Genomic DNA, 26,580 nt, shown 5'->3' on the forward strand with positions numbered 1-26,580 from the left:
CAGGGCTGGGACACCACCTGATCTACGAGAACATAACCCGCGACGGCTGCGTGGACGACTTTGAGGACGTAGGCTGGAGCTCCAGCGAGTTTGAGAGTTACGGCGAAGACTCGGAGACGGAGGAGGTGGAGAGGAAGACGAAGCCCGCCAAACCGTTTGTAGCTTTCCAGCCTAAGGTACCGTAACCCATAGCAACTGACCCATACAGAGTACAGTATCATGCTTCCGAATAATACTGCGTAGCTTATCACAAGCCCATTTCCCCGCCAACAATGTCGCGCCGCGGGGCATCGCACAAGTGTACGGTCACCATAACACTCAGCCACACGGAGTCTGTGGAAACTGAGATTTGCTCATATTCACTGCTTCTTGATTGTAACGCTTGGGCGCCACCTAGTGGCTTTACCTTGGTTGTGCAGCTGGTCTACAAATACTGCATTGCGAATAGCTAACACTGGCGGTTATTTGTGAAACGCAGCGGCTCTGTGTGGCAAAATGCCTCGGCCTGTTCCCAATGTGCTAGGCGATCCTGCCAAACGCACCTCATGGAGCACACCTACCCTCCACTCTGGGGAGTGTCCGCTGCACCCTAGAATTGCGCCTAAGGGTGGGGAGGTGCAGTAAATTCCGCAGAGGCGCACTGTGGATAAATGTAAACATCACATTCTCCTGTCCCTTCCGTATTATTACTTTTTTTTTTTATTTTTTTTAAATAAAATATTTTTTTCTGGAGCGCAGGAATGTGCTGTCGCGGAACAGCAGATGCCATTTTGCAGGATGAGATAAATGGGTGGTGGAGAAGCATTTGCAGGGTAACGCCTGCCTCGTGGAATTGGGCAAAGCATTCTTTCTGCTGCGGGGTACACTGGTCTCCACAAGGAAAGACATAGGGGTGTAGAGTAGGATCTTGATCCGAGGCACCAACAGGCTCAAAAGCTTTGACTGTTCCCAGAATGCACAGCGCCGCCTCCTCTATAACCCCGCCTCCCTGCACAGGAGCTCAGTTTTGTAGTTGGTGCTGCAGATAGCAGGCACATAACAGAGGGGCTGCTCCAGGCAGCCCTAAGAAGAGCTTTTTTGAGAAGAAAAGTGAAGACTTCAAGGGCAGCAGCGGTGGTAAATGTCAGAAGACATTCACTGCTGCAGCTCCAGCTCTCCCCAGTGGCGCTGTACACTCCCGATCCCTAGTTGCCGGGTAACTACAGCAGGAGGCTTCGGTTAACTTCTTGTCAGGCACACACAACGGGGGCTCTCCGGGATCGCGTGGCCGCGCTTCGGGAGGTGGTGAGTGGGTCCCGCTCGCGGGACCCGTGCTTTATCGCGATCCGGCGCGGTCGGTGGGAGGCGGGCCGCGCGCTTGCGGTGGACACTGTGGCAGTACAGGCGATCCCACTAGATCACCAGGGCATGGGTGCAGGTCAGGTTTTCTCTTAAAACCTTTTTGTGTGTAGCCCGCAGTACCAGGTGGTTTTGCCAGCAGGGGGATAAGGCTTAGACCTGGAGCCCCTCCCCCAGCCCCAGGGCGCCATTTCCAGCAAATGTTCCCGCCCTGGAGCTGCATATCTGTCTCTCCCTCACTCCCTGTCAGTGTTTGGGCGCCATTTCTCTCAGCTACACTGTTCCTGGGACTGCTTGGGCAAATCCTCCTATGTAAAGCCGCCTGGTTGTCAGCGCTGTGACTTTACATGACACTTAAGTATTCTACATGTCATTTAGACAGTGATAGTTAAGAAAGAGTGCATTTAGTCAGGGGTTTATAGTACAATTACCCTGTGATATACATCCAGTTCTTACTGTGCAGTGTTAGATCTATTGACTACATAGCTATATATATATATATAAAAGCTGGTCCAGTGCAGTATTATTGTTAGTAATAACCTCTGCATTGTACAAACTGTGACTATATGTGTGTGCATTAGATAGCTGAGTGGTGTCCATTTCGTGTCTTTCACTCAACTTGCTATCCCTATATTCTATAACCTGAGGGGGTTTGGTGCGTCAGGTTTTATATTGATATAGGATTTTCACAAAGATATACTGTATTACGTATTTTTCTCTGTGATTTAGTCACCATATCTCTCCTTTATCTCTGCTAGTGCTGACTACACTGCGCAGGGGTTTGGGCTAGAGGTTTTGTGCTGCTGACAATTGTACTGTGTTACCTGATACTGCAAGTTATATCATGTCTGCTTCTGAGGGTAACGGTTCTGGGGCTGAACACACTGCCGGTGTTGCTGAAGCCACAGATACCTATGAGGAGACTATAGCAGCTGCGGGCTCTGGTTCTGGGGGCTCCTTGCCCCCCAGTGGGACTGTGGCAACGGGGGCCCAAAGTGACCCACCGTGGGCTACTTTCTCCACGCTTCTAAATACGCTAGTTACTAAACTAACACCCCCTATGGGACCCCCAATCCCGGTACAACCGTATGTGGTCCCTGCAGCTAACCCGCCGTGGGCGGACGATTTATCTGCTCAATTGAAGAAGTTGAACCAGTCCCTGACTACTAAAAAGTCTAACCGGGTGTTAATAGTCGGCTGGGTGTTAATAGTCGGCTGCAGCAGCGCTGGTGTGACCGCGGCCAGAGGAGGCACCATGAGGCCAGGATTCAGTCCCAGAGGTAGCTTTAGAGGTGGAGACCGTGGGGTAGAGGAGGCGACTTTGGAGGCTGTGGCAGAGGTGGATTTGGTGATCGCGGTGGCAGAGGCGGATTTGGCGGTGGCAGAGGAGGATCTGGCGATCGAGGTGGTTTCGGTGGCAGGGGCGGATTTGGAAGAGGCGGCCCTCGTGGTGGGAGAGGTGGATTCCGGGGCCGTGGCGGGAGAGGCGGATTCGGAGCTGGAAAGAAGGTGGTGGTAGAGCCACACAGACATGAAGGGGTGTTTATCTGCCGGGGGAAGGAGGACGCGCTGGTGACCAAGAACCTCGTACCTGGCAAATCCGTATATGGAGAAAAGAGAATCTCCGTTGAAGAGGGAGAACTGAAGACTGAATACAGAGCCTGGAATCCGTTCCGGTCGAAGCTTGCGGCAGCCATTTTGGTCGGAGTGGATCAGAAACATATTAAGCCAGGCTCCAAAGTGCTGTACCTGGGGGCTGCCTCCGGGACCACCGTATCCCATGTGTCGGACTTGGTTGGGCCGGAAGGGCTGGTGTACGCCGTAGAATTCTCTCACCGATCGGGCCGTGATCTGATTAACGTTGCCAAAAAGCGTACGAACATCATCCCCGTGATTGAAGACGCCAGACACCCGCACAAAAACCGCATGTTGCTAGGAATGGTCGATGTCATATTCGCAGACGTGGCACAGCCTGATCAGACCAGAATTGTCACCCTGAACGCACACAATTTCCTGAAAAACGGAGGCCATTTTGTCATATCTATAAAGGCAAATTGCATTGACTCCACTGCAGCCCCAGAGGCTGTGTTTGCATCAGAGGTAAAGAAAATGCAGCATGAAAACATGAAACCTCAGGAACAGTTGACGTTGGAGCCTTACGAGAGGGATCACGCGGTGGTGGTCGGAATATACAGACCTCCACCGAAGCAGAAGAAATCATCTCACGGCTTCAAACTTCTTCATTTTTTCTTTTTATGTAGAAATTCTTTCCATCTGTAAAGACTTGACTGCGGAATATACAGTGACTTCTGGACTGTGTGCCCCGGCATCGTAGAGATCTATATGAAATAAGGAGGGGGTACACCAATATACACGCAGCAGTACATCCAATAACTGCGCTAGCTTCTGTGCTGTTACCGCCAGTCCCATACAAGAATCACCCATAGCGCTGTACAGTGTTACCCTGGCTGTATTGTGCACTGGTGCACGCCTGTAGCAGGTATTGCTAAGTCGTGTGATCAGGGAGAAATTACCGTTAATGCTAAAATTCCTTATTATTGTCATTGGATGAAAATAAGACTCATAGGGGTAAATTTACTAAAATGGGAGTTCTATTTAAGATGGGATGGGATTAGTTACCAATCAGATTCCATGTATTATCTTCTAGAAGGTGCTAGAAAAATGAGAAGTCGAATTTGATTGGTTGCTATGGGCAACATCCCATCTTAAATAGAACTCCCATCTTAGTAAATTTACCCCATAGTTTGTTTTGCAAACCTATAATGAAGCAATATGGGGGGTAATTCCAAGTTGATCGCAGCAGGATTTTTGATAGCAATTGGGCAAAACCATGGCCCTCATTCCGAGTTGTTCGCTCGGTATTTTTCATCGCATCGCAATGAAAATTCGCTTAGTACGCATGCGCAATGTTCGCACTGCGACTGCGCCAAGTAACTTTGCTATGTAGAAAGTAATTTTACTCACGGCTTTTTCATCGCTCCGGCGATCGTAATGTGATTGACAGGAAATGGGTGTTACTGGGCGGAAACACGGCGTTTCAGGGGCGTGTGGCTGAAAACGCTACCGTTTCCGGAAAAAACGCAGGAGTGGCCGGAGAAACGGTGGGAGTGCCTGGGCGAACGCTGGGTGTGTTTGTGACGTCAACCAGGAACGACAAGCACTGAACTGATCGCACAGGCAGAGTAAGTCTGAAGCTACTCTGAAACTGCTAAGTAGTTAGTAATCGCAATATTGCGAATACATCGGTCGCAATTTTAAGAAGCTAAGATTCACTCCCAGTAGGCGGCGGCTTAGCGTGTGTAACTCTGCTACATTCGCCTTGCGACCGATCAACTCGGAATGAGGGCCCATGTGCACTGCAGGGGAGGCAGATGTAACATGTGCAGAGAGAGTTAGATTTGGGTGGGTTATTTTATTTCTGTGCAGGGTAAATACTGGCTGCTTTGTTTTTACACTGCAATTTAGATTGCAGATTGAACACACCCCACCCAAATCTAACTCTCTCTGCACATGTTATATCTGCCTCCCCTGCAGCGCACATGGTTTTGCCCAATTGCTAACTAAATTCCTGCTGCGATCAACTTGGAATTACCCCCATTGTGCGAAACAGGTTGTTTTCCTTTTTGTTTAAAGATTGTTCTGCAATTCCTGTAACTTGGCTAGGTTTCTCCTTGTTACTGTATGTATTTTTGTATTAAGATTGATAGTTTTTTTTTTTTAAGGGTTTGGGGGGGTTGAGAATGTGTAAAACAATAAATAATTTTATGTATAAAAAGTCTGACCATCGCTCGCCTACGTCCAAGAGGTCCTCTAAGCGAGCGCTTGTCTCCTCACAATCCACTGCTGTCACTGACACCTCGTCTGATGAAGACGGCACTTACACTGACCCCTCAGGTTCTGACTCAGATACAGCTGATGGGGAGGGAGGTTCACATGTGGATGTTTCTGATCTTTTGGAGGCTATTAAGTTAATTCTACAGATTACGGATGATCCCGAGCCATCCGACCCTCCTAAGAAACCAGATAGGTTCAAGCGTCAGAAGGTGGTTAAACAAGTTTTACCTCACTGATCACCTAGTGGATATACGTCAGGAACCCTGGGAAAATTCGGGTACGAAGTTTGTGCCTCAAAAGAAGATACTGGCTCGCTATCACCTCGCGCCGGAGCTGTCTAAGAATTGGGAAACGCCTCCTCCAGTAGACTCACATGTGGCTAGGATGGTGGTTTCCTCAGCTCTGCCTGTCACTACCGTCAGGTCTCTAAAAGAGCCTACGGATAAACGTGTGGAGGGTTGTCTTAAAGCGATTTACACCCTCACGGGGGCTGCACAAAGGCCCACTATTGCAGCTACATGGGCGGCAGAGGCTATTGAAGCATGGGCCTTGGAGTTAGAAGCTGAAATCTCTTCTGACCATGCTAGACAATGCTTGTCATATATTGTCACAGCTTCTCGCTATATTAAAGAGGCGGCTTCTGATGCCGGTATCCTAGCAGCCAAGGCCTCTGCTACGTCAGTCCTGGCTCGCAGGATTTTGTGGCTGAGATCCTGGTCTGTGGATCTGGACTTTAGAAAAACCCTGGAGGTACTCCCTTTTAAGGGGGATATTCTGTTTGGGGAGGACTTAAATAAGATAGTGGCTGACTTGGCTACTGCCAAAACTGCCTGTCTCATAGGCTCATAGTGAGTCTCTACTAAATTTAGCAATATAATATAATCGGAGCCGGGAAATAAAATAAGAATAATTTAATAAGTAGTCTGCTAAAAATAACATCAATGTATAATAGCCAATGAATGATTAATACATCCTATATAAAACAGGCTGAGAGGTTACTTGCTGGCCAGCAGTGTTTGATAGCAAATAAACTGTAAATAAAACGTCTCCTCTGAGAAATCAGTGCTCTGGGTGAGCTTGTGCCGTGTTCAGACAGCATGTGGCAATTTAGTATCAGTCAGTAGAAAAACTGTAGCACACTGAAGTGGAGATGTAACGGCTTTGGATAATCGTTACAAGTGTCCATTTACCTCCTATTACAAGACAGCGGTGTGGTCCTGCCCCCAGTACCGAGCGTCCTCGGGTATGATTGTCTGTCCACGGGGGTTTGCCTTTTTCGTCACCAGCTGTAAATACCGGGTGTGGTTCATCAAATCGACAGTGTCTAGGTCGACAATGTTTAGGTCGACCACTATAGGTCGACAGTCACTAGGTCGACATAGATAGAAGGTCGACAGGGTTTCTAGGTCGACATGTGCTAGGTCGACAGGTCTAAAGGTCGACATGAGGATTTTTTTTTTTTTTTTGGTGTCGTTTTCTTCGTAGAGTGACCGGGATCCCAAATTAGTGCACCGCGTCCCCTCGCATGGCTCGCTTCGCTCGCCATGCTTCGGGCATGGTGCCTTCGCTCCGCTACCTCTTCGCTCGGCACACTTTACCGCTCCAATCGTAGTCCACGTTGATCGTTAAGTATGAAAAAATTCAAAAAAAGATTTTTTTTTTGAAAAACTCATGTCGACCTTTAGACCTGTCGACCTAGCACATGTCGACCTAGCACATGTCAACCTTCCGTCCATGTCGACCTAGTGACTGTCGACCTATAGTGGTCGACCTAAACATTGTCGACCTAGACACTGTCGATCTTCAGACCGGATCCCGTAAATACCACGTTAGTTCACGGAGGAAGTGTGGAAGGACCCTTGATGCTGACGTTTCCTCCAGCGTATGTAAACCGCTTACGGCGGGATAGACAGATGGCAGAGTCCAGTGAAACGCCCGCTCAGCTGGGCCGTTTTTACTTTGAGAAAGTCACGTGGCTTCGTGACGAAACGCGTCAGTCTCCGCCCACCCTACCGTAGCTGCAGCAGTGTTCAGGCGTACAACAAGCAGGCCCGCACTTCCAAACCTGGTAAGCCGAAGCCCAAAAGAGCCTGGGCGGCCCGTCAGCCAGCTTCGAAGACCGATAAGCCTGCCGCATGACGGGGCGGGCCTCCCCCTGGGGGATCCCAGGGTGGGGGGCCGGCTTCTAGGGTATACCCAGGAATGGTTGAAGACCACTTCAGATGCCTGGGTAAGGGAAGTCGTCACTCGAGGTTACGCCATTGCCTTCAAAAACCGTCCTCCTCATCGATTTTGCCTGACAGACGTCCTGTTGGACCAGACAAAGGCAAACACTCTACATTCAGTGGTACAGACCCTCCTGGATACAGGTGTCGTAGTACATGTGCCTCTTGCGCAGAGGGGCCGGGGGTACTATTCTCCGCTGTTTCTAGTCCCGAAACCGAATGGGTCCTCTCGGCCCATTCTCAATCTCAAGGCATTGAACAGGTTTGTGAAAGTTTCCAAGTTCCGTATGGAAACCCTTCGCTCTATAGTTCTGGCCTTGGAACCTGGGGACTATATGGTCTCCCTGGACATACAGGATGCTTACCTGCATATTCCTATAGCAGTGTCGCATCAGCAATACCTGAAGTTTGCTATTGGCAACCTCCACTACCAGTTTCGGGCGTTACCTTTTGGTTTAACCACGGCTCCGCGAGTTTTTACCAAAGTTATGGCGGTGATGACGGCGGTACTCCACCATCAAGGGGTCAGGATCCTACCGTATCTGGACGACTTGTTAATCCTAGCAAATTCCCCAGATCTTCTCCTGCGTCATCTGGATCTGACGGTCCGGTTTCTGCAAGCCCACGGGTGGCTCATCAACTGGAAGAAATCCTCCCTGGTCCCTGCTCAGAGCATGGTGCACCTGGGAGCGCTATTGGACATTCACAACCAGAGGTTGTTCTTGTCTCAGGAGAAAGTCCTGAAACTTCAGGACTGGATTCGTTGCTTCCTATCTCGTCCGCAAGTGTCGATACATTCGGCAATGCAGGTGCTGGGCCTAATGGTGTCAGCATTCGACATGGTGGAGTATGCTCAATTCCATTCTCGCCACCTCCAGAGGCTGATTCTAGCCAAGTGGGACGGCCTGCCTTACCGGAGCAGGTCTCACATGATCTCATTGACTCCGGAGGTCCGTCTGTCGCTGCACTGGTGGCTCCAGGACCAACGACTGTGCAGGGGCCGTCCCTTCTGGATACCCGACTGGGTCTTGTTAACAACGGATGCCAGTCTACGGGGTTGGGGCGCAGTATTGGAGCAACACTCCCTTCAGGGTCGGTGGACCAGGGAGGAGTCTCTCCTCCCGATCAACATTCTGGAATTGCGGGCGGTCTTCAACGCATTGGGCCTGGCCCAGCATTTGATACAGAACTGCCCTGTTCAAGTACAGTCCGACAGCGCCACCACAGTGGCTTACATAAACCATCAGGGCGGCACTCGAAGTTGCCTGGCTATGAAGGAAGCCTCACGGATTCTTCGATGGGCAGAACGCCATCTACCGGCGATATCGGCAATATTCATTCCAGGGGTTCTGAATTGGGAAACAGACTTTCTTAGTCGTCAGGACGTACACACCAGAGAGTGGGGCCTCCATCCCAAAGTGGTTCAACTAATAGTGGAAAGGTGGGGCCTTCCAGATGTGGATCTGATGGCGTCTCGACACAATCACAAGGTTCCGGTCTTCGGAGCAAGGACAAGGGATCCTCAAGCAGCATTCGTGGATGCGCTGGCGGTGCCATGGAGGTTTCAGCTACTGTACGTGTTCCCTCCGGTGTCACTCCTGCCCAGGGTAATTCGGAAGTTTAAGCAAGAAGGAGGATTCCTGCTGATCATAGCTCCGGCGTGGCCCAGACGGCACTGGTTCTCAGACCTGCAGGGCCTTTCCTCAGAGCGTCCAATTCTACTTCCACAACGCCCAGACCTCCTCGTTCAGGGCCCATGTGTCTACCAGGACCAAGCCCGGCTGTCTTTGACGGCATGGCTCTTGAAGCTTCCGTCTTGAGGGCTAAGGATTTCTCTGAACATTAAAACTATGTTGCGGGCCCGGAAACCGGCTTCTGCCCGGATTTACCATAGGGTCTGGCATTCCTACTTTCTTTGGTGCACATCTAATAATTATGACGCTTCCAAATTTAGTACAGCTAAACTGTTGGCTTTTCTTCAGCAGGGCCTGGATTTAGGCCTGCGTCTGGCTTCCCTCAAGGTTCATATTTCTGCCTTGTCGGTGTGGTTTCAGAGAAAAATTGCGACCTTACCTGATATTCATACCTTTACTCAGGGTGTGTTGCATATCCAACCTCCCTATGTCCCGCCTGTGGCTCCTTGGGACTTGTCAGTGGTTTTGGAGGCGTTACAGGAGCCTCCGTTTGAACCCCTTGGTTCAGCTGATCTTAAGTGGCTGTCCCTTAAGGTGGTGTTCTTGCTGGCTATTGCCTCTGCTAGACGAGTATTGGATTTGGGTGCCCTGTCCTGTAGTTCCCCACATCTGATTTTTCACCGTGACCGGGCGGTCCTTAGGACTCGTCCCGGTTATTTACCGAAGGTGGTTTCTTCGTTCCACCTTAATCAGGAGATTGTGGTTCCAGCCCTGGTCTCTCCTGACTTGTCTCCCAAAGAGCGGTCTTTGGATGTGGTACGGGCTCTCCGTATCTATGTGAAGAGAACTGCTTCTATTAGGAAATCTGATTCTCTCTTTGTGCTGTTTGGATTTCACAAACGGGGCTGGCCTGCTCACAAGCAAACTTTGGCCAGATGGATTAGAATGGTGATTGCACATGCTTATGTGAAGGCTGGTCTATCTGCTCCTGATCACATTAAGGCCCATTCTACTCGGTCTGTTGGACCTTCTTGGGCGTCCCGCCGTGGTGCGACCCTTGAATAATTGTGCAAGACGGCTACGTGGTCCTCCGTGAACACGTTCATAAGATTCTATGCCTTCGATACTGCCGCTTCCCTGGATGCTTCCTTTGCACGCCGGGTTCTTGTGCCCGCTACAGTGTGTCCCCTCCCATAAGGAACTGCTTTAGGACATCCCCTTTGTCCATTCCTTGTGGAATCCCAGTGTACCCCGCAGCAGAAAACGAGTTTTATGGTAAGAACTTACCTTTGTTAAAACTCTTTCTGCGAGGTACACTGGGCTCCACAAGGCGCCCACTCTGACGCACTTAGCTTCTTTGGGTTGGTATGGCATTTGCTGCTGACACTGCTCCTGTCGTGAGAGTGTGATGTATGTGGCTACTAACCGCTGTCGTCTCTTTTCTCTGACGTCCTAGTGGATGCTGGGAACTCCGTAAGGACCATGGGGAATAGCGCGCTCCGAAGGAGGCTGGGCACTCTAGAAAGATTTATGACTACCTGGTGTGCACTGGCTCCTCCCACTATGACCCTCCTCCAAGCCTCAGTTAGATTTTGTGCCCGGCCAAGGTTGGATGCACACTAGGGGCTCTCCTGAGCCTTTAGAGAGAAAGTATAGAAATTAGGTTTTTTATGTTCAGTGAGACCTGCTGGCAACAGGCTCACTGCAGCGAGGGACTAAGGGGAGAAGAAGCGAACCTGCCTGCTTGCAGCCAGCTTGGGCTTCTTAGGCTACTGGACACCATTAGCTCCAGAGGGATCGACCGCAGGCCCAGTCCTTGGTGTTCGGTCCCGGAGCCGCGCCGCCGTCCCCCTTACAGAGCCAGAAGCAAGAAGAGGTCCGGAAAATCGGCGGCAGAAGACATCAGTCTTCACCAAGGTAGCGCACAGCACTGCAGCTGTGCGCCATTGCTCCTCACACACACTTCACACTCCGGTCACTGAGGGTGCAGGGCGCTGGGGGGGGGGCGCCCTGAGAAGCAATAATAACACCTTGGCTGGCAAAAATACCACAATATATAGCCCCAGAGGCTATATATGTGGAAAATACCCCTGCCAGAATATTGGAAAAAGCGGGAGAATAGTCCGCGGAAAAGGGGCGGAGCTATCTCCCTCAGCACACTGGCGCCATTTCTCCCTCACAGCTCCGCTGGAAGGAAGCTCCCTGGCTCTCCCCTGCAGTCTACACTACAGAAAAGGGTAAAAAAGAGAGGGGGGGCACTAAATTTAAGGCGCAGTATACAGATATAAAAAGCAGCTATAGGGGACATAACTCAGTTAGTCCCTGCATTATATAGCGCTCTGGTGTGTGCTGGCATACTCTCACTCTGTCCCCCCAAAGGGCTTTTGTGGGTCCTGTCCTCTGTTAGAGCATTCCCTGTGTGTGTGCGGTGTGTCGGTACGGCTGTGTCGACATGTTTGATGAGGATAATGATGTGGAGACGGAGCAGATGCCTTTAGGAGGGATGTCACCCCCTGCGGGGCAGACACCTGAGTGGATGAGCTTATGGAAAGAAATGAGTGCACGTATAGACTCTTTACATAAGAAATTTGACGACATGCCAAATGTGGGACAGCCGACTTCTCAACTCGTGCCTGTCCAGGCGTCTCAAAGGTCATCAGGGGCTCTGAAACGCCCGCTAACTCAGACCGCAGACGTCGACACGGATACTGACACCAGTGTCGACGATGATGAGTCTAACCTGATGCCCACTAAGGCCATTTACTGCATGATTGAGGCAATGAAAGAGGTGTTACACATTTCTGATATAAATACAGGTACCACTAAAAAGGGTATTATGTTTGGGGAGAAAAAACTACCCGTAGTTTTTCCCCCATCAGATGAATTAAACGAAGTGTGTGAAGAAGCGTGGGCTTTCCCTGATAAAAAATTGGTAATTCCTAAGAAGGTACTAATGGCGTTCCCTTTCCCGCCAGAGGATAGGTCACGTTGGGAAACACCCCCTAGGGTGGATAAAGCGCTCACACGTTTGTCTAAAAAGGTGGCACTACCGTCTCCGGATACGGCCGCCCTCAAGGAACCTGCTGATAGAAAGAAGGAGGCAATTCTGAAGTCTGTATACACACACTCAGGCATTATACTTAGGCCAGCTATTGCGTCAGCATGGATGTGCAGTGCTGCCGCTGCGTGGTCAGATAAACTGTCAGAAAATATTGACACACTAGGTGCTTCATCGCGCCCTACGGGCGCTCTTCACACCGTCGCAAGGGGCTACGCCCCCTTAACCCTTGCATGCCTTTCTGGGGTTTAATATTTGTATTATATGGAGTATTACCTGCATTCCTTTGTTAGTGGTTAAATATTGCACAATGAAAGGGCGTGCGATGGTGAAGGAGGCGCAGCCCCTTGCGACGGCGTGAACAGCACCTGCAGGGCACGATGTACAGAATGTAGCGGGTGCGGGGGGGACTGCGGATGGTGTCTGTAGATGCTGCGGGTGGAGGGGAGGCAGAAGTGGGGGTGGGGCCCGGATGGGGAAGGTTCGGGAGGTGCTGCGCGTGGGGGAGGGGCAGAGGAGTGGGGGATGCAGATGGGGGAGGGGTCCGGAGGCACCGCAGTTGGGGGAGGGGCAGGGGTGCCACGGGTGGGAGAGGGGCAGGTGTTGGGGATGTTGTGGATGGGTGAAGGGTTCCGGAGGTGCTGTGGGATGGGAAGGGACGGGTGTGCCGGGGGTTGGGTAGGGGACCGCAGGCACCATGGGTAGGGTAGGGGCAGGTACGGGTGTTGCGGCTGATGGGAAAGGAGGTCCGGAGGTGCTGCAGGTGGTGGAGGGGCAGGTGCAGGGGTGCCATTGGTGGGGGAGGGGTGGGTGAGGGGGGGACCGCTGATGGAGGAGGGTGTCTGCAGATGCTGCGGGTGGAGGGGGGCAGGTGTGGGGGGAGACGTATAAGGGGGGTGAATGGTGGAAGGGGCCTGGAGGTGCTGTGGGTGGTGAAGGGGTGGAGGAGTGGGAGCCACGGGTGGTGTAGGGGGTCTGGAGGCACAGCATGTGGGGGAGGGGAGGGGTGGAGTGCCGCATGTGGTGGTGGGGAAGGTGCGGAGGTGTGGTGCATTGGGGAGAGGTCTGGAGGCGCTGCGGGTACTGTACATGCCATAAAAGGTAGTTGGAGGGTATGCAGTAGCAGGGCCAGTACAGGGGTGACAGGGTCAGTACAGGGTTGACGGGGCCAGGACAGGGGTGACGGTGCCAGGACAGGGGTGACGGTGCCAGGACAGGGGTGACGGGGCCAGGACAGGGGTGACGGGGCCAGGACAGGGGTGACAGGGCCAGGATAGGGGTAACAGGGCCAGGGTAGGGGCGGCAGGACCAGGACAGGGGTGACGGGGCCAGTATAGGGTTGACAGGGCAAGCACAGGGGTGACAGGGCCAGGATAGGGGTAACAGGGCCAGCATAAGGGTGACAGGGCCAGGATAAGGGTGAAAGGGCCAGAATAAGGGTGGCAGGGCAAGGCCAGGGACATGACAGAACACAGGGCACGGGAGAGATTGGTATTAGGGACAAAACAGTGGTGACAGACAGACGTGTCTTACCGGAGTCACTGCTGCTGGCTGCTGCTGTTCCATTCCAACCTGTTGGGATCTGCTGCTGCTGGAGACTTGGCATGGCTGACTCTCTCAGGCTGGAGTCCTGCTTTCTCTGCCAGTCCGCATCCCTCCCCCCCTCCTCAGTCACACACCGCAGACCTCGCGCAGCTGCCGGGCACTGTGGTAAGGTGAGACTGGAAATGACTGGTTAGCCCCCAGGAGATGCTGCGGCTGGAGGGAGGAGGGGGTCATAGCATGCACGTGGCGCGGACCTCACGGCTTCCGGGCACTGTGGTAAGGGGAGACTGGGAGTGACTGGTTAGCTCCCAGGAGACGCTGCGGCTGGAGGGAGGAGTGGGTCGGAGCCTGCAAGCAGCTCGGATTTCTGCAGCGCTACCCGCCAGCTAAAGTGTGTGAATGAGCTAGGCGCACTCCACTGCGGGTGGCAGCGCTGCAGCTAGCGGTGGGGTTGCCGGGGCTGGAGATAACAGAGGCAGTATGGAACCTGCACAGCGGCAGGTGCCTCACTAAACTGCAGCTAAGAAGCGTGGAGTGTGTCAGAAAGTGACGCTCCTCCGCACCAGAGAGACCCTGCTGAGTATGCCGATGTGGGGGGTCAAGCACACAGTGAGCCGGTGCCCGTCTGTCTGTATGACATACCCCTCACACACCCCCATACCTCCCAAATGTCCCGATTTTCGCGGGACAGTCCCATTTTTTGGGGTCTGTCCCGCTGTCCCACCCGCGGGTCGCAGTGTCCTGCGGTGGGGGGGGGGGGGGGGCAGTTGGAAAGCTCCTGTACTCGCTGTTCTGCTTAGCAGAGCAGCGGTAAATAGTGGAGACAGAGGGAGAGGGGGCATCAGGGGGTACGGATTAATGGGGGGGTTCCAGCAGCAGAGCAGGATTAAGGGGGGGGGGGGCGGGGGATACGTACCGTTGGCCCCACAGTTTTAGAGGCCCCCCGGCTGGAGTAGCTCTGTCCCAGCTCAGAAGCCCCCCCCCCCCCGTCCTGCCAGCAACAGTGGCAGCATTGTGCTACAGTCAGCACACGCTGCTGCATATTGGCAGGTCTGTGGTGTTGCAGGGAGGCAACAGTCTCCCTGCTTTCTTCTCCCTGTGCGGGTGTGTAGGGGGGAGCGACCACCTCCTCTGGATTTAGCCCTAGCTGAGGGGCCAAAATCCCATAAAAAAAATAAAAACAAAAATCGGAATTTGCATAAGGGGGCGTGGCCGCGAGGTCCGCGATTAGGCCACGCCCCCAACCCCCAGCAGGCACAGCAATGAGATAGGGCTCCCCTGTCTCAGGTGCCCTGGGCCCCCTGGACTCATAATCAGCCCCTGGGGGCATGCCAGCAGCTCACAGAGCGCTGGGCAAGCCCCCTCACTGACGAAAACGGGGGCCTCCCGTGAAGCCACGCCCCCTTTTCGCCGAGTGTGTTTCCCTCCTTCTGCCTGGATAAAGCTCCTGCAGAAAGCTGGGAGGTATGCACCCCTGCCTGTGACATGCCCAATGCCCATGCTATCTGCTTCTGCTCCTAGTCTCCTGTAGATTTGGCCAGATCTCTGTGACTCATTTGAATAACTCCGCCCACTGTTGTGACTCCGCCCAGCGTTAGCAAATGAATCACAAGGTCACAGAATAGGGCTATTATATAGGAGATTAGACAGAGACACGATCCTGTTAACCATAGACCATATCAAAGACTCAGTCTTATATATGAGAGATGCACAGAGGGAAATCTGCCGGCTGGCATCTAAAGTAAGTGCATTGTCCATTTCTGCTAGGAGAGGCTTATGGACTCGCCAGTGGACAGGAGATGCAGATTCAAAAAGGCACATGGAAGTTTTGCCTTATAAGGGTGAGGAATTATTTGGGGATGGTCTCTCGGACCTAGTTTCCACAGCGACGTCTGGGAAGTCAGCATTTTTACCCCATGTCCCCTCACAGCCTAAGAAGGCGCCATTTTATCAGGTTCAGTCCTTTCGGACCCAGAAAAACAGGCGTGGAAAAGGCGGGTCTTTTCTGTCCAGAGGCAGAGGTAGGGGAAAAAGGCTGCAACAAACAGCAGGTTCCCAGGAGCAAAAGTCCTCCCCCGCTTCTTCTTCCAAGTCCGCCGCATGACGGTGGGGCTCCACAGGCGGAGCCAGGTATGGTGGGGGGCCGCCTCAAGAATTTCAGCGATCAGTGGGCTCGCTCACAGGTGGATCCCTGGATCCTTCAAATAGTATCTCAAGGGTACAAACTGGAATTCGAGGCGTCTCCACCCCACCGGTTCCTAAAATCTGCCTTGCCGATTGCTCCCTCAGACAGGGAGGCGGTGCTAGCGGCAATTCACAAGCTGTATTCCCAGCAGGTGATAATCAAGGTACCCCTACTTCAACAAGGCCGGGGTTACTATTCCACACTATTAGTGGTGCCGAAACCGGACGGTTCGGTGAGACCCATTCTAAATTTGAAATCCTTGAACACATATATAAAAAAATTCAAGTTCAAGATGGAATCGCTCAGGGCGGTTATTGCAAGCCTGGACGAGGGGGATTACATGGTATCCCTGGACATCAAGGATGCTTACTTGCATGTCTCCATTTACCATCCTCACCAGGAGTACCTCAGATTTGTGGTACAGGATTGCCATTACCAATTCCAGACGCTGCCGTTTGGACTGTCCACGGCACCGAGGGTATTTACCAAGGTTATGGCGGAAATGATGATACTCCTTCGAAAAAAGGGAGTTTTAAATTATCCCGTACTTGGACGATCTCCTAATGAAGGCGAGGTCCAAGGAACAGTTGTTGGTGGGAGTAGCACTATCTCAGGAAGTGCTGCACCAGCACGGCTGGATTCTGAATATCCCAAAGTCACAGCTGGTTCCGACGACACGTCTACTGTTCCTGGGTATGATTCTGGATACAGTCCAGAAAAAAGTGTTTCTCCCGGAGGAGAAAGCCAGGGAGTTGTCATCTCTAGTCAGAGACCTCCTGAAACCAAAACAGGTATCGGTGCATCACTGCACGCGAGTCCTGGGAAAGATGGTAGCTTCTTACGAAGCAATTCCCTTCGGCAGGTTCCATGCCAGAATCTTTCAGTGGGACCTGTTGGACAAATGGTCCGGATCGCATCTTCAGATGCATCGCTTAATAACCCTGTCTCCAAGAACCAGGGTGTCTCTACTGTGGTGGCTGCAGAGTGCCCATCTTCTAGAGGGCCGCAGGTTCGGCATACAGGACTGGGTCCTGGTGACCACGGATGCCAGCCTTCGAGGCTGGGGGGCAGTCACACGGGGAAGAAACTTCCAAGGACTATGGTCGAGTCAGGAGACTTCCCTTCACATAAATATTCTGGAACTAAGGGCCATTTACAATGCCCTAAGTCAAGCAAAATCCCTGCTCCTACACCAGCCGGTGCTGATCCAGTCAGACAACATCACGGCAGTCGCCCATGTAAATCGACAGGGCGGCACAAGAAGCAGGATGGCAATGGCAGAAGCCACAAAAATTCTCCGATGGGCGGAGAATAATGTACTAGCACTGTCAGCAGTGTTCATTCCGGGAGTGGACAACTGGGAAGCAGACTTCCTCAGCAGACACGACCTCCACCCGGGAGAGTGGGGACTTCATCCAGAAGTCTTCCAGATGCTGCTAAACCGTTGGGAAAAACCACAGGTGGACATGATGGCGTCCCGCCTCAACAAAAAGTTAAAAAGATATTGCGCCAGGTCAAGGGACCCTCAGGCAATAGCTGTGGACGCCCTAGTGACACCGTGGGTGTACCAGTCGGTTTATGTGTTCCCTCCTCTGCCTCTCATACCGAAGGTATTGAGAATAATAAGAAAGCGAGGAGTAAAACACAATTCTCGTGGTTCCGGATTGGCCAAGACGAGCGTGGTACCCGGAACTTCAAGAGATGATCTCAGAGGACCCATGGCCTCTGCCACTCAGACAGGACCTGCTGCAGCAGGGGCCCTGTCTGTTCCAAGACTTACCACGGCTGCGTTTGACGGCATGGCGGTTGAACACCAGATCCTGAAGGAAAAGGGTATTCCGGAAGAAGTCATTCCTACGCTTATTAAGGCCAGGAAAGATGTTACGGCAAAGCATTATCACCGCATATGGCGGAAATATGTTGCATGGTGCGAGGCAAAAAAAGGCCCCAACAGAGGAATTTCAGCTGGGTCGATTTCTGCATTTCCTGCAAGCAGGAGTGAATATGGGCCTAAAGCTAGGCTCCATTAAAGTACAGATCTCGGCTCTGTCGATTTTCTTTCAAAAAGAACTAGCTTCAGTACCTGAAGTTCAGACATTTGTGAAAGGAGTGCTGCATATTCAGCCCCCGTTTGTGCCCCCTGTGGCACCTTGGGATCTCAACGTGGTGTTGAGTTTCTTAAAATCACATTGGTTTGAGCCACTAAAAACCGTGGATCTAAAATATCTCACGTGGAAAGTGGTCATGTTATTGGCCTTGGCTTCAGCCAGGCGAGTGTCAGAATTGGCGGCTTTATCATGTAAAAGCCCTTATCTGATTTTCCATATGGATAGGGCAGAATTGAGGACTCGTCCCCAGTTTCTACCTAAGGTGGTGTCAGCGTTTCACCTGAACCAGCCTATTGTGGTGCCTGCGGCTACTAAGGATTTGGAGGACTCCAAGTTGCTAGACGTTGTCAGGGCCCTGGAAATATATGTTTCCAGGACGGCTGGAGTCAGGAAAACTGACTCGCTATTTATCCTGTATGCACCCAACAAGCTGGGTGCTCCTGCTTCTAAGCAGACTATTGCTCGCTGGATTTGTAGTACAATTCAGCTTGCACTTTCTGTGGCAGGCATACCACAGCCAAAATCTGTAAATGCCCATTCCACAAGGAAGGTGGGCTCATCTTGGGCGGCTGCCCGAGGGGTCTCGGCTTTACAACTTTGCCGAGCAGCTACTTGGTCAGGGGCAAACACGTTTGCAAAATTCTACAAATTTGATACCCTGGCTGAGGAGGACCTAGAGTTCTCTCATTCGGTGCTGCAGAGTCATCCGCACTCTCCCGCCCGTTTGGGAGCTTTGGTATAATCCCCATGGTCCTTACGGAGTTCCCAGCATCCACTAGGACGTCAGAGAAAATAAGAATTTACTCACCGGTAATTCTATTTCTCGTAGTCCGTAGTGGATGCTGGGCGCCCATCCCAAGTGCGGATTGTCTGCAATACTTGTAAATATTTATTGTTAACTAAAGGGTTATTGTTGAGCCATCTGTTGAGAGGCTCTGTTGTTTTCATGCTGTAAAACTGGATATAGTATCACGAGTTGTACGGTGTGATGGGTGTGGCTGGTATGAGTCTTACCCGGGATTCAAAATCCTTCCTTATTATGTCAGCTCGTCCGGGCACAGTGTCCTAACTGAGGCTTGGAGGAGGGTCATAGTGGGAGGAGCCAGTGCACACCAGGTAGTCATAAATCTTTCTAGAGTGCCCAGCCTCCTTCGGAGCCCGCTATTCCCCATGGTCCTTACGGAGTTCCCAGCATCCACTACGGACTACGAGAAATAGAATTACCGGTGAGTAAATTCTTATTTTCCTGCTACTGCATTGGACTGGTTAACTAAAAACTGAGCTCCTGTGCAGGGAGGCGGGGTTATAGAGGAGGTGGCGCTGTGCATTCTGGGAACAGTCAAAGCTTTTGAGCCTGTTGGTGCCTCGGATCAAGATCCTACTCTACACCCCTATGTCTTTCCTTGTGGAGCCCAGTGTACCTCGCAGAAAGAGTTTTAACAAAGGTAAGTTCTTACCATAAAACTCGTTATGTACAGTACTATAAAAACTGACTGCCTGCGGTCACAGAGATCATCTGCGCTATATAAATAATGAATAATAAATATGTAATAATCCCTGTATATAGTAGAACACACACAACACATTTCTAGGTGCCCTACAAACAATAAAGCACATTTTCCTAGGTTACCCATACAGATTGATGTTATGCTGATGGCGCGTGGCGGATATGTAGGAGCAGTAAGGCATATTGCAGGCCTGCAGATTTTGCGCTTTGTGACTGATCCCCGCAGACTGATAAGATAGAGCGCCCCGGGGTGGCCGGATCACAGACGGTGACTGAGCAGGACTTTGCTTCGTGAATGCAGCATCCCTCAGGCCTGAGACTGCCCTTGTCAGGCTCCACAGGAAACCTCTAGAAACCATATTGTTCCAGTTACACTCTCTCTCTAAGGGGGTGATGCCAAGTTGATTGCAGTAGGAATTTTGTTAGCAGTTGGGCAAAACCATGTGTACTGCAGGTGGGGCAGATGTAACATGTGCAGAGAGAGTTAGATTTGGGTGGGTTATTTTATTTCTGTGCAGGGTAAATACTGGCTGCTTTATTTTTACACTGCAAATTAGATTGCAGATTGAACACACCACACCCAAATCTAACTCTCTCTGCACATGTTACATCTGCCTCCCCTGCAGTGCACATGGTTTTGCCCAACTGCTAACAAAATTCCTGCTGCGATCAACTTGGAATTACCCCCTAAGTACCGTGACCGTCCCTTACGTCAAGCCCCACTCTATACGTCACTCCGGCAGTCTATACCTGTGCATCCCTAGCTGGTGTGGAACTACAAGTCCAAGCATGAGCCACAGGTCCCAGATTTATACAGAAGTCTGGGCATCGCTGGGCGGCTCCACCTCTGCGCTTGTGCTGCTTGCATGTCCTGTTACGTGTAGCGTGTAAGGTCTGTTCATGGATAACACGTGAGGCTGGAGCATGGTCTTGTGTGTGCTACACGGGGTGAGTCCCGGTGGGTGTGTTAACTCTTTACTGACTGGTGGCTGTGGTGGGGGTCTTGCTGCTGTCTCACACTGTGTGCTCACTGCTTGGCTTAACCTCCGCTCCCCTGTCTCTCTCTCTCTCTCTCTCTCTCTCTCTCTCTCTGTCGGTCTCTGCTCCGCCGCCTCTTTCTCCCTGTCTGCAGCTTTCTCCAGATCTAAGTAGACTAAAGCAGAGGTACAGCCAGACTAAGAGAGATCTCCTGGCTCTGAGAGTCAGGAGGAGAGACGTCCATGAGCTGAAACAGAGATACGACTGCAAGGTATAATGCATCTTCCCCACTCCAGTAAGACGGGGTCTGTGCCCCACAGCTGGGAACCTGGGGGTGACCCCCAGAGTAGGACCTATGTATGAACCGTGCAGTGCAGTCCATTTATACAGCACCAATGTGTGCCCCTCCATCTTGACCTTTATTTGGTGCAGAGCAGTACTGGGGTGCCCCCTGGAGGCGGGTATGTGGCTAACCCCAGGACAACTACATGAACAGAAGTCATCAAATTGCAATTATTTCCAAAAGTCACTAAAAGAGAAAAACTGCAGATGTACAGGGGGCCGGGGAGGAGGCAGCCCCCCCCCCCCTTCCCTCATGGCCCATCTGTGGCCCTCTCCATCTCCGCAGCTGGCTTACTCCTCAGTGACCGCCATTTGTGTGAGGGTTTAGGGTGTGATGACGTTTGTGGGTGTCGTGTTCCCCTGATTCTTGCTGTGCTTTGTGTTTCTTGTGGTGTGTGTGAATTAGTGGTCCCGACGGCCAGCTCAGATCCTACGTAATGATCCGTCACAGACAGACTGTAAGGGGTATATTTACTAAAGCGTGGGGTTATAGAAGTGGAGGTGTTGCCCTTAGCAACCGATCAGATTCTACTTATTTATCTAGCACCTTCTAGAAGATAATAGCTAGAATCTGACTGGTCGCTATGGGTAACTTCTCCACTTGTAAAAACCCGCACTTTAGTAAATATACCCCTAAGTGTCACACCTGGGGGAGCCCTGCTCTCTCGCCATATGTGTAGCTGTCTTGCCGTGTTCACATTCCACGCTCTGTGTGTGCTCCTGGTCACGCTCACGTGTTGTCCCTGTATTGCATTGTGTTGTGTGACCCTCCCCTGCTCTGACCCTATATCCTCCGTTTCCCAGGCTGCCCTCTTCTGGTGGTGCCATAGTAAGGCATTGTCCTGCACTTGTGGTGCCCAGCTGTCATGCTGACTTACTGATTATATATAATGCCCTCTACTGCCCCATTCATCATCATTCCCTCTGATACCCCCTGCGTGATGATGTGTTCCTCTCCATGACACACTGTTACATGGCGCTACAGCTGTGTGATGGTTCTGTCCTGGATCTGTGCCCCCGTGTGTGACCTGTCCTCCTTCCCCTCTGCTGCCCCCGTGTGTGACCTTATCCTCCTCCACCCTCTGCTGCCCCCGTGTGTGACCCTGTCCTCCTTCCACTCTGCTGCCCCCATGTGTGACCCTGTCCTCCTTCCACTCTGCTGCCCCCATGTGTGACCCTGTCCTCCTCCACCCTCTGCTGCCCCCATGTGTGACCCTGTCCTCCTCCACCCTCTGCTGCCCCAATGTGTGACCCTGTCCTCCTTCCCCTCTGCTGCCCCCATGTGTGACCCTGTCCTCCTTCCCCTCTGCTGCCCCCATGTGTGACCCTGTCCTCCTCCACCCTCTGCTGCCCCCGTGTGTGACCCTGTCCTCCTCCACCCTCTGCTGCCCCCGTGTGTGACCCTGTCCTCCTCCACCCTCTGCTGCCCCCATGTGTGACCCTGTCCTCCTCCACCCTCTGCTGCCCCCATATGTGACCTTGTCCTCCTTCCCCCTCTGCTGCCCCCATATGTGACCTTGTCCTCCTTCCCCTCTGCTGCCCCCATATGTGACCTTGTCCTCCTTCCACTCTGCTGCCCCCGTGTGTGACCCTGTCCTCCTCCCATCTGCTGCCCCCATGTGTGACCCTGTCCTCCTCTCCCCTCTGCTGCCCCCGTGTGTGACCCTGTCCTCCTTCACCCTCTGCTGCCCCCATGTGTGACCTTGTCCTCCTTCCACTCTGCTGCCCCCATGTGTGACCCTGTCCTCCACCACCCTCTGCTGCCCCCATCTGTGACCCTGTCCTCCTCCACCCTCTGCTGCCCCCATGTGTGACCCTGTCCTCCTCCACCCTCTGCTGCCCCCATGTGTGACCTTGTCCTCCTTCCCCTCTGCTGCCCCCATGTGTGACCTTGTCCTCCTTCCACTCTGCTGCCCCCATGTGTGACCCTGTCCTCCACCACCCTCTGCTGCCCCCATCTGTGACCCTGTCCTCCTCCACCCTCTGCTGCCCCCGTGTGTGACCTTGTCCTCCTCCACCCTCTGCTGCCCCCGTGTGTGACCTTGTCCTCCTCCACCCTCTGCTGCTCCCATATGTGACCTTGTCCTCCTTCCCCTCTGCTGCCCCCATGTGTGACCCTGTCCTCCTACCCCTCTGCTGCCCCCATGTGTGACCCTGTCCTCCTCCACCCTCTGCTGCCCCCGTATGTGACCCTGTCCTCCTCCACCCTCTGCTGCTCCCATATATGACCATGTCCTCCTTCCCCTCTGCTGCCCCCATGTGTGACCCTGTCCTCCTTCCCCTCTGCTGCCCCCATGTGTGACCCTGTCCTCCTCCACCCTCTGCTGCCCCCGTGTGTGACCCTGTCCTCCTTCCCCTCTGCTGACCCCATGTGTGACCCTGTCCTCCTCCCCTCTGCTGCCCCCATGTGTGACCCTGTCCTCCTCCCCTCTGCTGCCCCCATGTGTGACCCTGTCCTCCTTCCCCTCTGCTGCCCCCATGTGTGACCTTGTCCTCCTCCCCTCTGCTGCCCCCATGTGTGACCCTGTCCTCCTCCCCTCTGCTGCCCCCATGTGTGACCCTGTCCTCCTTCCCCTCTGCTGCCCCCATGTGTGACCTTGTCCTCCTCCCCTCTGCTGCCCCATGTGTGACCCTGTCCTCCTCTTCCTCTGCTGCCCCCATGTGTGACCCTGTCCTCCTTCCACTCTGCTGCCCCCATGTGTGACCCTGTCCTCCTTCCCCTCTGCTGCCCCCATGTGTGACCCTGTCCTCCTCCCCTCTGCTGCCCCCATGTGTGACCCTGTCCTCCTTCCCCTCTGCTGCCCCCATGTGTGACCCTGTCCTCCTCCCCTCTGCTGCCCCCATGTGTGACCCTGTTCTCCTTCCACTCTGCTGCCCCCATGTGTGACCCTGTCCTCCTCCACCCTCTGCTGCCCCCATATGTGACCTTGTCCTCCTCTCCCCTCTGCTGCCCCCATATGTGACCTTGTCCTCCTCTCCCCTCTGCTGCCCCCATATGTGACCTTGTCCTCCTCCCCTCTGCTGCCCCCATGTGTGACCCTGTCCTCCTCCCCTCTGCTGCCCCCATGTGTGACCCTGTCCTCCTCCCCTCTGCTGCCCCAATGTGTGACCTTGTCCTCCTTCCACTCTGCTGCCCCCATGTGTGACCCTGTCCTCCTCTCCCTCTGCTGCCCCCATGTGTGACCCTGTCCTCCTCTCCCTCTGCTGCCCCCATGTGTGACCCTGTCCTCCTCCACCCTCTGCTGCCCCCATGTGTGACCCTGTCCTCTTCCACCCTCTGCTGCCCCCATGTGTGACCCTGTCCTCCTCTCCCCTCTGCTGCCCCCATGTGTGACCCTGTCCTCCTCTCCCCTCTGCTGCCCCCATGTGTGACCCTGTCCTCCTTCCCTCTGATGCCCCCATGTGTGACCCTGTCCTCCTCTCCCCTCTGCTGCCCCCGTGTGTGACCCTGTCCTCTTTCCCCTCTGCTGCCCCCGTGTGTGACCCTGTCCTCTTTCCCCTCTGCTGCCCCCGTGTGTGACCCTGTCCTTCCCCTCTGCTGCCCCCGTGTGTGACCCTGTCCTCCCCTCCCCTCTGCTGCCCGGTTGTGACGGATTGTCCTTTAATCTGCCCCTTGGCGTGTTGCGCGCAGTGATAGGTGATTGTGGCACCAGTGCTGTTCTGTGACCCGGTGCATGTGTATGATCCGCAGATGACGCAGCTGATGAAAGCAGCACGCAGCGGTACCAAGGATGGATTGGAGAAGACGCGAATTGCCGTCATGCGCAAAGTGACCTTCTTACAGCGCAAGGAAACTACCGGTAAGAGACGCTTTTATTGCCAGAAGTCACCAATCAGTGATCTAGTGACTAAGGGATAGATGTACTAAGCAGTGAAAGGAGTGGAGAAGTGAGCCAGTGGAGAAGTGGCCCGCGGCAACCAATCAGCTGCTACGTATCATTTTATAGAATTATAAATGTTACGTCAATGCTGGTTGGCTGCCATGGGCAACTTCCCCAATGGTTCAATTCTCCATACTTTTCACTGCTTCGTGAATACACCTCTTTATCTCTGTCCAAGGCTTAGTAGATAGATCCCTTATTCTGTAAGCCCCCGGATGCGCTGTAGGAGACCATATAATAGTTCCTGGGACCCGGATAGGCCGTTGCGCGTGTGAGCAGCCTGTATACAGTATGTGGCTCTGACAGTCGGACAGTAGTTGCGTTTCTCCGTGTCAGTCTTTCTATGAACAGGGAAGTGACATGTGAGTCACAGAATAAACCTTTCCAGTCAGCACATCCAGCCTCCTCCTCCTCCTCCCTGGTAACTTAATCTCATCCTTTCCTCCTCCTCGTCGTCTCCACCCCACATACACTGTCACCAAAACCTCTCTCCTCATTCTCACACCCGGCCACTGTCCACCTCACAGCTAACATGGCGCTGAGGCTCAGATTGGGCCACGGGACCAGCCGGTCCTCACTGTGGTTCAGCAAACGCCGCTATAAAAAGCAGACGACGGAGAGCGTCAGTACCACGGAGGAGAGCGTCTCCTCGGGTAACTACAGTCTCTTTCCCAGCGCCTCCTCGCTCTCCCTGCACCGTCCTAGTTCAAACGCTCTTTCTTCTCCTAGGGGACTCTGAGGAGGAAGAGATGGGGTTTCTGGAGGTCAGCGGTCTGAACTTGGACCTGAACCCACCACCGTCGGAGCTGGGGCCGATGCCGGAGGGGCTGAGCGCGCAGCAGGTGAGGACTGGGGCGTTGCCGCACACGGCGCTCTCTGCACTGACTAAGGCACTAGGGTAACGGCGCCATGTGTATCCTGCAGGTTCTGCGCCGGCACATCCTGGCTTCCATCGTGCAGAGCGAGCGGAGCTATGTGGAGTCCTTGCAGCGCGTCTTGCAGGTAAGTCCGTGGGGCCGTAGTGAGGTTGTTTTATGAAAATCCAAGTCGCTCCAGTGGTTCAGTCAGATGTTTGGCGGCTGTGACAGTAAGTGACATGTTGGGGCACGCTTAGGGCGTAATGATTACAGACCACAATTTAAATAGTGTTAATGACCACAGACCACATGATGCGGCACCACATAAACACAGGCAGCGGGCATAGAGCACATAACACCGCACCACGTAAACACAGGCAGCTGGCACTGGCCACATAACACTGCACCACATAAACACAGGCAGCTGGCACAGACCACATAACACTGCACCACATAAACACAGGCAGCGGGCACAGACCACATAACACTGCACCACGTAAACACAGGCAGCTGGCACAGGCCACATAACACTGCACCACATAAACACAGGCAGCTGGCACAGACCACATAACACCGCACCACATAAACACACAGGCAGCGGGCACAGACCACATAACACCGCACCACATAAACACAGGCAACTGGCACAGGCCACATAACACTGCACCACGTAAACACAGGCAGCTGGCACAGGCTACATAACACCGCACCACATAAACACAGGCAACTGGCACAGACCACATAACACTGCACCACGTAAACACAGGCAGCGGGCACAGACCACATAACACCACGTAAACACAGGCAGCTGGCACAGGCCACATAACACCACGTAAACACAGGAGCTGGCACAGACCACATAACACCGCACCACATAAACACAGGCAGGGGGCACAGACCACATAACACCACGTAAACACAGGCAGCTGGCACAGGCCACATAACACCACGTAAACACAGGCAGCTGGCACAGGCCACATAACACCACGTAAACACAGGCAGCGGGCACAGACCACATAACACCACGTAAACACAGGCAGCGGGCACAGACCACATAACACCACGTA

General features: G+C 53.2%; 1 protein-coding gene and 1 pseudogene across 7 annotated transcripts in view; both read left to right on the forward strand.

Annotated features, from left to right (window-relative positions):
* The window catches only part of ARHGEF10L (Rho guanine nucleotide exchange factor 10 like), a 252,227-nt gene that overhangs the window by 144,917 nt on the left and 80,730 nt on the right, over nucleotides 1–26,580 (forward strand). For 6 of the 7 annotated variants that reach the window (XM_063942112.1, XM_063942111.1, XM_063942110.1 and 3 more), the window contains 5 exons: nucleotides 4–176; nucleotides 20,588–20,704; nucleotides 24,467–24,575; nucleotides 25,386–25,498; nucleotides 25,581–25,658. In XM_063942112.1, the coding sequence (XP_063798182.1) occupies nucleotides 4–176; nucleotides 20,588–20,704; nucleotides 24,467–24,575; nucleotides 25,386–25,498; nucleotides 25,581–25,658 (590 nt within the window). The remainder of the gene's footprint in view (nucleotides 1–3; nucleotides 177–20,587; nucleotides 20,705–24,466; nucleotides 24,576–25,385; nucleotides 25,499–25,580; nucleotides 25,659–26,580) is intronic. The other variant, XM_063942114.1, reaches the window with a different exon arrangement.
* On the forward strand, nucleotides 2,546–3,916 carry LOC134966883 (rRNA 2'-O-methyltransferase fibrillarin-like; annotated as a pseudogene).

The sequence above is a fragment of the Pseudophryne corroboree genome, chromosome 10 (genome assembly GCF_028390025.1).
Source record: "Pseudophryne corroboree isolate aPseCor3 chromosome 10, aPseCor3.hap2, whole genome shotgun sequence".
NCBI lineage: Eukaryota > Metazoa > Chordata > Amphibia > Anura > Myobatrachidae > Pseudophryne > Pseudophryne corroboree.